Raw genomic sequence first — 15,209 nt, forward strand, 5'->3', positions numbered from 1 at the left:
ATGTCCTCTTCCCCTTGGACGTGGCAGGCTTTTGTGACGATTCGAACCAGTGGAGTAGAACGGATACGTCATGAATCCCCAGGCTAGATTGTTCAGTGTGATTCAGCTTTTCCTTGTAACTTGAAGCACTAGTTATAAGATCCATTCCTGATCCACCGTGGAAGCAGGCACGCTGCTCTGAAATCACACTCCAAGGAAGCTGAATAGAGTCCACAGAGAGACTCTGATAGAAGATGTGAGTTATAAGAGAGCATTTCCCACCTTCGGTTTCCATTTCCTGCTGCTATATGTTTGTGCCATATGAAGAGAACTTGAATAAGAACCAGTCAGCTTCACCCTTGCTGAGGTCTTAAACCACAGAGTGACTTGGCTTGTTTGAAGTCACTAGGATTTTAGGGAACGGACTCAGCTGAACCCTTATTAGCCCTCAGCAATGCAGCGTGGTACTTAATGACTTTCACTTTCATACTCATATGTGCTGAGGCTTGACACACATTTTCAGGTACTATTTTTCTCCCCTAACAACCCTGAAAAGTTTATACTTCATAGATGAAGCACAGAATGTATAGTATCAAATATGAAATAATGATAATAACTAACTTTGTGAGTCTTCAGCAAATGGCAGGAGGGATTCTAAGAGCAATACACATATACATTACTGCTTCACCCCCTGTTTTATTTCCCTATTTTGTTTCTGTAATGACTAGAGTTCACACACTTCAGTTGTGGTGCTTGCCGATGCTTAGTTGCTCACCAGGGATTTCACAACTTTTGTTTTGTTGCCATCACACACATGGTTGCAGTACAGAGAAGGCAGACTTTGGGTGTATCTGGGACCACAAATGGCAGTGCCATAGAGATTGCATTTGGGGTAGTAGCAAGGATCCAACTTCTAGCCTCATGCCTACAAGACAAGTGTTCCAACTCTATGAAGAACTTCATTGGCAGATGAGAAGTTTGAGGCTACTACCAGGAAGTAGTAGAATGGTAGACAGTAGAGCCTGAAATATTTTTAGAACGTAGAGGAAAGGCATAAGTCATTCAAAATTTTAGGTGGCAAGACTGAAATTCCGTCTCAGGTGTTTGACCAATACTCCACTTGTGTCATGAAAATAGGGTAGAAAGTTATAAAATGATACATGCAGGTCACATTAACCTTACTCTAGATATTCATCATATCATGGATATAAAATGAAAGAGCTCTTTACATACATAACTTGAAATGTAATGAGAATGTGCCCCTGTGGGCATGGCTTTCATCTGTGTCATGCCTTTCTGAGTTCTGGCTTAGATCTACAGTTGTACCAAGTGGCCCTGGGTACTGGTAATGGTATTGGGAAGAAGGCTCCATCTCCTCCCAGCAGAGAAAGGGTTACAGTGGAAAGTGTGACCTTAGAGTGCCTTGACTATCCAATTGTCAGGCATGAAATAAATTAAATTGTGGCCATAATAAAATAACAAGAGAATAGAATACAAGATAGAGTTCATAGAACATCCAAAAAGGTATTATTTTAGGAAAGTTGTGTTTCAGTCATATATGTTAGCCAAGTGGGACGAATGCTGGCTGACTTCGACCATGAGTGTGGAAAGGCCAAACTGCATCTCACGAAGACAATATTCATGAGAAACGAACTGGTTTCTGATGTTCTGTTTGCTCTCAACGGAACGAACATCTTCAAATGCAGCAATTACGTGTTTCTGAGCACTCAACATGAGGAACATCTTGGCACCAGAACTGTGCAGGAGAGAGTGGTGTAGAGCACCTTTAAGAGTGTCGAAGAAGTTGTTAAGAGGATGAAGAACCTCTGGCTCCGGCACATCTTTTCAACTCCACTGTTCTTTCTGCACTAACATACGCCTCAGAGACCTGGGCCCTGCACAAACAGGATGAGAACGCTATTCGGGTATCCCAAAGAGGAATCCAAGAACTATGCTTGGAGTATCATGTTTCACTCAAGTGAGAGAAGGAATCCAGAGTTCTGACCTCTGTTGATGGTTGAGGATCGAGGACACTGCCTTGAAAATCAGATGGGCTGGACACGTAATGTGATTTGGAGACGACCGCTGGACTAGAGCTGTTACCGACTGGATTCCACGGGATGTCAAAAGATTGCCTGGCCACCCACCTATGAGATGGTCAGACTTCTTCGTCAAGACTCTTCATGTTCTTGGAGGGAGCAGACACCATTGGGCTACACTATCATGCGATGGGGTTGAATGGAGACGTTACTGGTGCCCGCTCGAGCAAATCAGTTAGCAACGAGATGACAAGTGATACAATTGATACAAGTGATGTCTATATGGACACATGTGTTTGTAGAAAAATATAAATAAAACATGCTTTGTTTAAAAAAAAATAAGAGTACTGAGTTATAATGTTTTAGGAATACAACATTACCACAGCCACCATCAAAGTGATACTGCTAACTCTGGACTGCAGCTAAAAAGCTTGGAAAGTTTTATGTATGAGACCATTCTCATAACCATTTTGTAAACCACATTGCTTAAAATAAAATGCAAAAACAAATTTTTTTTTGCAAGCCACTGGGTTAATTTTTTTAAAAAACGAGACTTAAAGTATTTAAGGATTTCCTATTGTATTTTATTTGGAATCTACTAGAAATGAGTATTATTTATCCCCATTGGGCTGGGGTTTCAATCTGTTGGAGACACTATTCAATTATCAACAAGCCCCAAAGGCGAAAAGTAAGACCAGTGTGTAGTGCTCCCTACCCACTCTGGGGGACTTAAGTAGCTCTGCCCAATTAGGCCAATGCCCCGGTATCTAAAGATGAAATGAAAGAACCAGCGCTTCACTGCTTTTGTGATAGCAGAACCTGGAGAGCAGAGACTGAATTCACGATCGAGGAAATGAGAAGTCTGGAGTTAATGGTTGACTTGCTTAGGAAACTTCTAACTCTTTCTCGGGACAGTCAGCAAGAGACAGAGACTATATCAAATCACATTTATTCACGACTTTTCTCCTGCTGTGTTTAATCACCTCTCCTGGGTACACAGAATGCAAATACCCTCTAAATTTCTGATCTTACTGGGAATATCAACAGAAACACACTGGAAGGAATAAGAAAGGTTTTCTTTGTTTCTTTTTTTTTTTTTTCAATGTCAACAGTATCCTTCCCTGGGCTCTTCATCAATATTTCTGAACTACAGGGGTTTATATTTGTCTGGGGACCCAGGGATGTTATTAGTATTATTTTTTGTTTCAAGCTTTTGGGGAGAGGAGAAGACTGTCATTTTTTCCTATTTTATTTTTAACTAAGGTGAAATGATTTTTTTTTTAAATTCAAAATATTTATCCCTACATTTCATGGATGAGATGTAAGTTGGGGCCTAAGTTTGGGCACACAGTTTTAACAAGTAGGTGTCAAAAAAGAAAGTCTTCCCAGGGGGAACAGAAATAGAGAAATGTTCTACTGTAGGATAACATTGGGTTTGTCCTTTTAGCCTTGCCACAGGGAGAACTTAGTTTAACTTAAAGCATTGTTCTTTAAGTTATAGACACAGGAAGATAGTTTATTTTTTTTTGTTGTTGTTATTTTCTTATTTTTTTCATTTTATTTCTTTTTTTTTTTAGGAATTAATATCTTTAGAAATCATTTGTTGCTTCTTTTCACACCCTGGTTTTCCCTTTCATTGCATTTGCTATTGGTTTTCTTTAGATATGAGCTCTAAAATGTTAAACATTATATTAAACAGATTTTTCACTACCAAAAAGTAAAGCACTTCATTTAATTCCTAAAAAAAAAAAAAGAAAAAGAAAAAGAGGAAAATAACAAAAAAAAATAAACTGTCTTCCTCTGTCCTACAGAAAGGACATTGTTTTAAGGTAAACTAAGTTCCCTGCAGCAAGGTTAAAAGGACAAACCCAATGTTATCCTATAGTTCTACCATTATCTGTGATTCCCAGGTGTTCCCTGCAGGTGATTATCTTGTGGGAAGGTCAAATATAACCTTTTCCTTCACAATGTCCACCATATTACTGATATGCTGGTTGAGTGATTCAGGCAAACAACACAGTCCTGGATTTCTTTGTGGACTGATTGGTTTGAGCTCAGCAGTTCTAGGTCGTGGCTCTTGGATAGGTGCTTCATGACAGCAGATGCCTGGGCTCAAGAATGTCCCTCTGTGAGTGGACATTCTTGGATATCTGGCGGGTCCAGACATCCAGACCTTTGAGACCCATCTATGATGAGATTGTTTCAATGCCAACTGTAGCACTGTAGCACCGTAGCACTGTCGTCCCTTTGTTCACCTATTTTCTCAAGCGGGCACCAGTAATGTCTCCATTGTGAGACTTGTTGTTACTGTTTTTGGCCTGTCGAGTGTGCCATGGGTAGCTTTCCAGGTTCTGCCATGCGGATACTCTTGTTAGCTTGCCAGGCTCTCCAAGAGGGGTGAAGAAATCAAACCTGGGTTGACCTCGTGCAAGGCAAATGCCCTACCCGCTGTGTTATCAGTCCAGTCTGCTGACAATGGGTAGTGTGAGTGAAGCCGTAGAAACCCTCTGCCCTAGAAGCCGGGCAAACACAGAGGATCCTGGGCCAGAGCGAGAGTACGGTACTTGTCTTGTATTTGCCTTGCATGTGGCTGACCCGGGTTCGATCCCTGGCATCCCATATGGTACTCCAGCACCGCTAGGAGTAATTCCTGAATGCAGAGCCAGGAGTAACCCCTGAACATCACTGGGTGTGACCCCCCCCAAAAAAAGACAGAGGATCCATACCTTTGCATGTTTCTCCTGGTCTACCTGGTAGGCCCGGGGGACCAGGTGGTCCTGTAGCCCCCATTTCTCCATAGCGGCCAGGGAGACCTGGATCCCCTGGAGGGCCTGTGGCGGGGGTGGGGGTGGGGAATAACATTTGTGAGTAAAAATGCACATCCATATGCATTTTAAAAGCCACACACAATTACTTTTGCTGAGGCTTGGTTCTAACTAGCTCACTAGGAGACTCTTGGGGTTCTCATCCCATTGAAAATGCAATGCTTTAGCTTGGGGTCCTTTGGGCTGGCTGTCCACGGCGACATGCCAACCTTTGTGGCCTCTGCCATTGATTGCAGCTCCTCTTCTCTGGGAGGCAGCTTCTAGGGAGGTTTCATGCATTTTTGTGGTGACTATTTTGGGGTCACAAAAACACGCTGAGTATTAGGGAGCTACCAGGGCTACCTCTGGTGATGCTCAGAGGAGACTGAATTCAGGGCCCTGTGCTCACAAAGCATGTGATCCAGCTCTTTGGGATACAGCCCTAGTCCTTGATACTTTTTTGGGGGAGGGGGATGGAGTGAAGGAGGGTGTTCCAGATGCTGAACTCGGGCCTTATATACAAAAAACACTCTATTGCTGAGTTAATCCCTGGCCAGCATTACACATGCTTAATAATGAATAAACTTCTTGGTTCTGAAAGGGAACATAGCAAAAAATCTCAACATAGGGTTCACATAATAAAATTAGGAGTCAGCGCAACAGTACCATGGGGACAGTGTTTGCCTTGCATGTGCCTGACCTGGGTTGATTTCCGGCATCCCATATGGTCCCCCGAGCACTACCAGGAGTAATTCCTGAGTGCAGAGCCAGGAGTAACCTCTGAGCATCGTCAGGTGTGGCCCCCAAAAGCCAAAATAAATAAATAAATAAATAAAATTAAACTGGGTATCTTATGCTGCTGGAGAGGAAACAGGATACACTGGCAGTTGGCAGTGATAACTTCAGGGTAAAGTTCATTGTTTACCATGCATACCCCACCCACACTGATAGAATTCAGTATTCATGGCACAAATATCATAGGTCTAGCCTATGCCATGAGCAAACTAGGGACATATGGGGCCAGACTCTTGTTACTTACTCACTCTTGTCAGTCTCACTTAACTCCCACACTATCAAGAAACAACTAGAAACACAAACCTTTGAATAGAGGAGGCAGAGACAGCAAAACACCTGGTGGTCCGGGGTGCCCACGCTCGCCAGGATCCCCCTGAAATCATCCATTCATTCATTTTTCTTAAAAATAGAATTTCCCTCCATGTTGTCTGGCATTCAATAAATATAAAAAAAATTCAACAAATATCAAAAGAACCATGAGGGCATTCACATGAGAAATTTCATAAGTTGGTGAGAGAAATGAATGGCCGATGACATGTAGAAGAAGCAGGGCCACGGGTGCCTATAAACAGGCCATATTAACCGCAAAGTTCCCGCCAAAGATGAACAATGTTTAACGCCAATGAGACTTTTTCAATGGCCTTGAGTTAGTTGGATATGTTAGAAGCCATGATGTTTCATAGATCTGCTATGAGCATTAATGTCTCATTAGGAATAAAAGGGTTTTGTGTGCGTGTGTGTGTGTGTTCCTGTAACAGCTGAGTCCAGCAAATACAGCAAATATAGTCACCTGTAACTGTACCCCCTTTGTATTCCCCTATCTTGGGCTCATCCTTTTCCACAAGAGTTAAAGATGAGACACAGGATCACAAAAAAAAGAAGTACAATCACATAAGGCTGTGTATGTCCTATAACCCCTCCATGACCCCCGAAACTTTATCTCTCTTGTGACATTATATGATCCTCATGGAAATTTGGAAAGTTTCCTATTAGTCACCTACAAGATTGTTTCTCAAAAGTAAATGTAATCTTTATAGCATGATTATATATATATATATATATATATATATATATATATATATATAAAGTTAAGATGTCTCTTTCCAGAGTTGTAATTTCCATGAGCCTGAAACTTTAAAAAAATTACATTTTTTAAAGAGCTGTAGAGTTTTATCATACATTAACCAATAGACTGGTTTCCTTACCTTTTGGCCAGGAAACCCAAATGGCCCAGGTTCTCCAGCCAGTCCTGGTTCCCCCTAAACATAACCACAAACATACGCTTTTAAGATCATGACTTAGGAGCCAAAGGAGATGACTCAGAGAGCTGGAGGCCATTCATTGCATGTTGGAGCCCCAGTTTAATTCCCAGCATCTCTGGTTACTTCTATCCCAAGCCCCACTGGGAATAATCCCAAAGCACCTAGCTAGGAACAGTCCCTAAGAACCTCTGTGTGTGGCACAAAACACACACATGAGCACGCATGTGCGCACACACAGACACACACATACACACATGTGACTGGAGAAAAATTAGAATCCCATTTTCCCTAATATATTTATTGATTCAATTCTAGCATAGCCCAAAACCAGTACTGTAATTTCTGGCAGGCAACTATAATAATTTAGAATTCCTTTTTATTCACATTTCTTATTATTTTCACTCTAGCAGTTTAGAGGAAGGAAATTGTGTTAAAGGTTTTAAAACATGATTGGGGGACAAGTTCTGCCAAAGTTGCTTAATTTGAATGACACAAGCTTACAGAGAGTCTGTAAAACCTCAACAATTTGGAATTGCAACAAACAGTCCTTTTGCTTGTTTCTTTGTCCCTGTCTTTTGGGTCACAGTGGGTGGTACTCAGGGCTTATTCCCGGGTCTGTGCTCTCCTCATGGGCTCTGGGATCATATAGGATGACTGGGATCAAACCCAGATTGTACTGGTGCAAGGTATTGGCCTGCTGCTGTATTTCACTCACTGTACTATCTCTTTAGTCCTATAACAGAGATTAAATTTTTTAAATTTTAATTAAAGAACCATGATTAATGAAATCATTAATAGTTGATTTTTAGACATAGAGTGTTCTAGTACAGCAGAGTCTGGCAAGCTACCTGTGGCATATTTGATATGCCAAAACTAGTATCAACAAGTCTCACAATGGAGATGTTACTGGTGCCCGCCTGAGCAAATTGATGAACAACGGTATGACAATGCTACAGAGTGTTCTAGCACCAATCCTACCGCCAGTCTCAACTTTCCTCTACCAGCGTTCCAGGTTCACTTCTCCCCCTGACAGCTAGACAGGCACATTTTAAAGTTTGGTTGCTGTGGTTTGGATCTCACGTCTTCAGTGTTGAGACTGTGCTTTGGATCTATAACTATCCCACGCCCCAACATTATCACTGTACCCAAAGCCCTGAATTCTGTTCCCCCTTTACTGCCCTTTCACATTTTCCTTCCCTCTCCATTTATTTTCTTCTCTGTCCTTCTCCTCCATAGACTCTGGGGCCAAGGGTTATCTAGCTCCCCTGTCTCCCCGCTTAACTACATTGCGTTTCCTCGTCTAGTTATTCTATGCACCACAGATAAGTGAGATCATCTGTATTTGTTCTTCTGGCTTACTTCATTTAGCTTATCTTCCAGAACCATCCAGGTTGCAGCAAATTGCATGCAATTTGTAAGAGGCCGTTTGTATGCTTTTCTTTTTGCACCCACTGCTTAAATTGTTCAACTCATAAAGTGAATGTGTTTCTCTTTCCCATCACTACGTATGTATTGGCATGCATTTTATTAACAAGGTACTTGTTAATAAAAATATACTTATCATTGCTATCATGGTGCACATTTACCTTTAATCCTGGGAAGCCTGGATATCCATAGGAACCAGGGCCACCCTAGTAAATTCACAAAAAAAAAATCAATATAAGGAGAATCAAAATACATGAAACAGATCACTTCACTCTTTACTTTTCAAGATTGTTCCAGGAATATTAAATCTTGTCTTAAAGATGGTTAGATTCCATTTCTGTCTATCATTTACTGTTTGTATCAACCATAGGTATCATTAAAAAAATGTTCTTGACAGTTTAAAATTAGAAACATTTATTGTCGCTCTTCCATTTTAATTCATTTAATGTAATGCTTTCAGTGTGTGGGGGGGGGGTGGAGGGGAGTGTCTATTACCTTTGAAATCATTGCAACATAACTTGTCTGAAGATTTATAGTTGCTCTGTGAGCAATAAACTTACCAGGGAAGCCAATATTTCCCATTTAGCACTAAGCCTCCACCCAACTAAACTCAGTACTCATGCCTGTCGGGATCTGGCCTTGACAGAGAGTGGAGGGACAGAGACCCCTCAGTGAAACGGGTACTGATGGTTGAGCCTGGTGCTGAGCTATTGCTCTTAGGTCAGCACTTTTAATACCCAATAAGCTTAAAGGAATACAGCCAAACCGTTATGATATTGACATTGAGGCCAGGCAGAATAAAATCGCACAACCCTACTATTCCCTTCAATTTTATCTTCTGCTGGTCTGTTTTTGCTAACGGATGTCAATGGAAGCAACGTTTTGGGACATCCATCTCTTACATTCACAATTCTAGCTGTCCAAGACTTATAGTGCTCCTAGGATGTAACCTCCATCTTCGGACTCTCAGAAACATGGATGGAGTCTTACAAACACGTGAGAGAGAAAAGCATCCAAACTCACAGGGGTGAAGGACACTGTGCGGGCTCCTTACCCGAGGTCCCGGGAATCCGGGAATCCCTTTCTCTCCTTTGGCTCCAATGCCAGGTTCTCCCTTAAAAAGATGCCGAAAGGTAGAGATTTTCACGGAAACAGCATTTCAGCAACATGGAATGCAGAAAGAAAGTAAAAAAGTAAAAATGATTGCTACTTGCTTAAAGAAATAAATATTTAAATATATACACTCTACTAGATTATAATAGTGAATTATAAAAATATAAGAATACACTGTCACTGTCATCCCATTGCTCATCAATTTGCTCACCAGCGGGCACCAGTAACGTCTCCATTGTGAGACTTGTTGTTATTGTTTTTGCCATATCGAATACGCCACGGGTAGCTTGCCGGGCTCTGCCGTGCAGGCGAGATACTCTCGCTAGCTTGCCGGGCTCTCCGAGAGGGGTGGAGGAATCGAACCTGGGTTGGCCATGTGCAACGCAAATGAACAACCTACCTGCTCCATTATCACTCTAGCCAATAAAAATAAATTTTAAAGCAATGATACAAACCATGCAGCAGTTTCTTAAATTACAAAAAAGCATATCATACATATTGAAAAAAAATTTAAATAAATTACCTTGGGTCCTGGCGGTCCTGGTGGTCCAGGCCTTCCTGGAACTCCTTTTATACCCTAAAACCCACAACAAATATAGCAGCATGACTTTTTTGGGTGGGAAGGGAGGCTTTTTGGGTCATACCCAGCGATGCACAGGGGCTACTCCTGGCTCATGCACTCAGGAATTACTCCTGGCAGTGCTTGGGGAACCACAAGGGATGCTGGAAAAAATCAAACCCGGGTCCTTGTGCTATTGCTCCAGCCTCAACTTATTTTTAATTAAGGTGATAAATTCCACCTTATTCAGAAATTAATTTTTTAACAACCATTTTTCTAATTGTTAAAATAAGGGATCCATCTTCCACTGGTGCTAATCAGTGGCTCAATCCCAGTGTACATGGGATCCTATAGCCGTTCAGATCCACTCTGTGCATCACAGTGTACATCCCCATGGAAACAGGCAAAGATGCATGCTGGGCATGTGGCCAGGGAGAGAGGCACATTCTTTGGGGACATGTAATGACACATCATCCAGGACCTGAAAGCCAATCACTGGTTCCACCCATGGTGTCACTGACAAGTCAGCTGCAGGCAGAATAATCTATATTTGCCAGGGTACATTACTGGCCCAGTTTTATGCACCTGCTGTCTTTTCAGGGATCAAAACTCCAAGCCACATAAAACTCGGTACTTTCAGCACTTTTATCAAAGACAACGGTAATGGGCTACTAAGTCCTGGAGGCTGCCAACAGTAGCTGGAGCTGAGTCTGCAACTCAGCCACTAGCAAACTGGATGGCACTGAGAACTTTTCTAAGTATCTTTCCCCCAACAATACTCCTCCCCCGCCACCCAGTTCTGCACAAGGCAACTCCTAAAGGGTTCAGCCTCTCAGGGTTGCTGAGGGATCACCCAGCTACTCTGCCTTCTGCTGGCACAGGCTCCAGGCTATGCCCACTCTAGCAAAGTCAGGCGGGGATTTGGGAATTACCTTCTCTCCCTTGAAGGAACCATAATCCGGTGTTTCTATCAATAGGGTTAGTCCAGGAGAACCCTGCAGGCCAACGTCACCCTTAAGAAAAAAAGATGTCAAATTAACAGGAAGTTTGTATTTATTTTGAAATAAAATTTAAAGTTACTTTAACCCCCAAAGCCTGATGCTATTTTTTACCTTCCTGTGTGGCATGGATTGCAAAATAAACTGTGACAAATATGTCATGTAATTTTAAAGTATTTCTTGTTTTTCATAAATAACATATTTATAGGTTCAAAATAAAAAATAATCTAGAATCTTCTAAGATAGGGAAAACCTTTCATTAAATCTTGATATAATTCTTTGTGATGTGTGTGATATTTTATATGTGTGTCTACATATGTAAGCACATATGTAAGTATATATGTATACATTTGTATGTAATTAAATGGTGTCTGAACATAATTCTAAACATACTATAACAAAAAACACTATACAATAATATATAAGCATAATCAAAAGTAAACAACACAGGTTATATCTGTGTTATTGAAAGTTTAAGTTTAAAAAATTGTTTTTCTCTTCACATCTACTCTTATAACTTTCTGATTATGTTAGAAATTATTCAAAAACTTAATTTTTTATGTATATACAATCACTTGTCATAAAAATATGCTATTATTTATTGAACTATCCTTCTATAAATAGAATTATTTATGTTACATTCAACAGTATTTTTAAACTCTATAAAATGATTAATCAAACTCTTCATTTATCTTATATATTTATGTTATTTTCTTGCCAAAGAAAATGTTCATTGAATCAATTTTACCCCAGTATAACTATAAATTCTCACCCTTAACTAGAAGATGATTATTTTATATTTTTCTGGACATTTCTATTCCTTTTCTCTATGTCAGAAGTAACAGATGGTAGATGAGACCAGTTGCGCTTGCAAGCTGGACCCTTAGGGCAAGTGCCTTCAAATCTCTTCTCCCTCATTTTCTTAATTCCTCCAAATCCCATTTTCTTCTCTGTGAAATGGGATTATAAAACAGTCTACTTCAAGGAATTATTTTATTAACTAGGTAAAGCACACACAGTGCTTACTCCTTACTACATTGAGTGGAACAAGTTCAGCCCTCAAGTATATCACTGTGAAAGTCATTAATGGCTTTGATCAGTGGGACTCCAGGAGAGAGTGTTTCAAGTTTGAATGAAAACCTGCAACTCACTAGTAAACCCAAGAAACTGCAGAAGAGCCAAGAGTTTGCAAAGGTTGTTTTGTTTGTTTATCTACACTGGTAACTAACGCAGTGTTGGTGCAGTCCTGCCCTGTAGACAGAAGTTGCAGAGGGGTGGAGAGATAGCCCAGTAGGCAGGACTCTTGCCCTGTACAAGGTGGACCCAGGCTCCACCCCTGGCACCTCAAACGGTTCCCCAAACTCACAAGGAATTATTCCTGAGTGCAGAGCTAGGATTAGATTCTGAGCATTGCTGAGAGTGGGCCCAAGACAAAATACATAAATACATTAGTAAGTAAATAAGCAAAGACACCAGCTACATGAAGATGGAACTGAACAGAAGCACAAACTTTAGAACATGATAACTGGATAGCATAAAATTGTAAAAATAACCAAGAAATGGCTTGTTCTTGCAACTGGAATAAACCCAAATAAACGCCTAAAGGCCGACAAGCAAGAAACTTCTTCAAGATGTTACTCCTATTACTATATATATATATATATTTTTCATACTGTGAACATGCTCTAAACCCACTGAAGTCAAAAGGACAAAGAAGGATGGAGTGATAGTACAGCGGGCAGGGTGCTTGTTTTACATGGGGCTGAACCAGCTTGATTGTTTGATTGCTTGAGTCTACTTTACTTCATTAGTTGCTCAACCAGCAGGAAAGGACAAATGGCTACCTCCTCCCTCACTCTCCCAGGTTATTTGGGAGGTTTCATTGTCTATCAATGGGGAGGCCAGAATATTACTGGCATCCAGTGGGTAGATACTGCTAGGCATCCTTTAACACACAAGATACATCCCACTGCCATGAAATGTCAGCAGTGCAAAGGCTGGAAAACCTTGTCCTGGAGCATATTTCAATGTCTTATTTTTTTCTCTATGGGTTTTGACAAAGTTGAACTTACACCTTTTATATCTGTACTTTCAACATTTCATCAGAGGAATTTATCCCTATCATAAAATTTCCCAGTAGATTTTTTTTTGTTGTTGTCCTGTGTCATTTCTGCTAGAGGTTGTGCTCCCAAACTGACCGAGCCAGGCCAGATTCCTCACACAGCAAATCTGTCTCACTCAAGCCCACGCTCCAGAATATTCTAGACAGTTAATAGCTATTTGCTCTCCGTCAAAAGCTGCACTTACCACCTCTTAGACAAGTAGATTGTTTCCAGAAGAGCTGTAATTTAGGCAAAATCTCCTGAGCACCCTCCCCTCTTGCTAGGCTGTCTTTACTGGGGCCCTTTGGACAGGGGGCAGGTTAAGTTTCCCTCCCTGCCCCAAGCAGAACCCCGGCAGCTGAAAACCTCCAGAATCCAGCCACAGTCATGCTCAAGGCCATTCTCCACATGCTCCAATGAGCCTCATGCATGAAGGAACTGGTAGAGGAACCCAGGTAAGCAGGACCCGTGGCTGAGATCTATAAGCCTGCTCTGATCAGGACTGGGCCTCCTCCACCCAGATCCCCAGTTTTCCAGTAGCTTGGCAATAACAACCACAAACTACCCCCAGCGTCATGTAATCCCATCAATGGCCAAGATCCTGAGATTATAAACTAAAGTTCCTGGAACAGAGGGATGCAGTATTTTCTGGAGCACACAGCCACAAATGCTCTGTATACTCTAGACCTCTTATACTCTAGCCCACTGATGTACTAAAGCAACACAGATGTGTTTGGTTTTAACGTACTTGCTTGTATTCTCTTACATAAGGGCTTAAATGACCACAGAATGAAATACAAAAATCTTCATACACTTCCCTCTTACTGTGGTCAGAAGATGCTTGCTTGGTGGGGTGGGTGTTTGGATATATTATCTATAATGAACTAGTGTGAGCTACTTTATGAAAATAAAATGTATAAAAATCGAAAAATAAAAAGAAGAGCTGTCATTTTTTAAAAAATGGCCTTCAAAAGATCATCCTTGCTAACTTTCAGAGGTTGAGCAGGAAGAACTGTGGATGTAGGGTGGGGAGGGCAAGGCAGGGGAAGCTGGCCCCAGAGAGGGTCTAGGAGATTGTGCTGTTAGGTGCTTTTGGTTCCAGTTCTTCTTATCTCCATTTATGTGTCAATTTATGTGTCAATGAGGTGTTGAGGATTCTAAAGACATTTCTGAACTCAAGCCAAAGAAATTAGTAATTAAACATGTTGTTCATCCAGATGCAATACATGTTCAGAACTGTTGAGTCTCTTTTTGCTAGGATGAAATGTGTCAGATTAATAAATTGGAAGAAACTGTTCAGTTTTGTTAAAACTGTCAGGGACCATCCAGGGCCACGGTACTACGGTAATTTAGCAATAAACATTTCTGGCCCTAGAATTGGGCAGAGACTTGAAGATGAACCAACTGAAGGGAAAGTAAAGGTAGCCGCTGAAAGTCAGGCAGAAGACACATTTTCACATTTGTTCCCCAGCAAAGGAGAATTCTTACCGGGTCCCCCTTCTGCCCCTTTACTCCGATGCCAGGATTACCCTGGAAGAAAAGAAGAGGGAAAATTATAATTGAAAATTAAAATATTCTTTGCAAACAAGTTAGACTTTGGAGTAAGCAGTGTGATATTAATTTGTTACATAATTGGGGCATCAAAGAGAAGAAAGACAGTGCCCCAAATAGTTATTGAATGGAAGATCTATTGGGAAATGATGTTTGGGGTGCTTACCTTCAAACCTGGGTTCCCAGGGTGACCCGGAAGTCCCTAAATCAATGACAAAAACACATCGGTCAATGACCTATCCCAGAAATCAGAATGTGTCTGTGCGGGTGGCCCCAGCATCCGTTTAGGAAGTGCTTGGTTTGAATCCCTCCAAAGTGGGCTTCCTATTGGCTTGGCTGCTTCTAAGCCCCGAGACCCTGACTCACCAGGGGCTCACTCTGGAATGGTGAGTCGGCCTGACTACTCTGTTGGCCTGACTGCTTCTCCCAGAAGCCCCTGTGCCTTACCCCAGACCTGCAGTTTAAACCTCTAGCCTGATTTGGGGGGGAGGGGGCAGAATCAGCAGGAGTGTACTTACAGTGAATCCCGGCTCTCCTGGGTAGCCCATGGGTCCTGGTGGACCTCTGGCACCCCTCGATCCC

At 41.5% G+C, this 15,209-nt stretch overlaps 1 protein-coding gene across 1 annotated transcript in view; it reads right to left on the minus strand.

The window, feature by feature from the left end:
- The window catches only part of COL4A4 (collagen type IV alpha 4 chain), a 114,220-nt gene that overhangs the window by 68,936 nt on the left and 30,075 nt on the right, over window positions 1-15,209 (minus strand). Inside the window, exons 9-18 of the mRNA XM_012933241.2 lie at window positions 15,146-15,208; window positions 14,794-14,829; window positions 14,565-14,606; window positions 10,909-10,989; window positions 9,941-9,994; window positions 9,359-9,418; window positions 8,466-8,510; window positions 6,823-6,876; window positions 5,921-5,990; window positions 4,745-4,849 (exon numbers count right to left, since the gene is read on the minus strand). Of these exons, the coding sequence (XP_012788695.2) occupies window positions 4,745-4,849; window positions 5,921-5,990; window positions 6,823-6,876; window positions 8,466-8,510; window positions 9,359-9,418; window positions 9,941-9,994; window positions 10,909-10,989; window positions 14,565-14,606; window positions 14,794-14,829; window positions 15,146-15,208 (610 nt within the window). The remainder of the gene's footprint in view (window positions 1-4,744; window positions 4,850-5,920; window positions 5,991-6,822; window positions 6,877-8,465; window positions 8,511-9,358; window positions 9,419-9,940; window positions 9,995-10,908; window positions 10,990-14,564; window positions 14,607-14,793; window positions 14,830-15,145; window position 15,209) is intronic.

The sequence above is a fragment of the Sorex araneus genome, chromosome X (assembly GCF_027595985.1).
Source record: "Sorex araneus isolate mSorAra2 chromosome X, mSorAra2.pri, whole genome shotgun sequence".
Taxonomy (NCBI): Eukaryota; Metazoa; Chordata; class Mammalia; order Eulipotyphla; family Soricidae; genus Sorex; species Sorex araneus.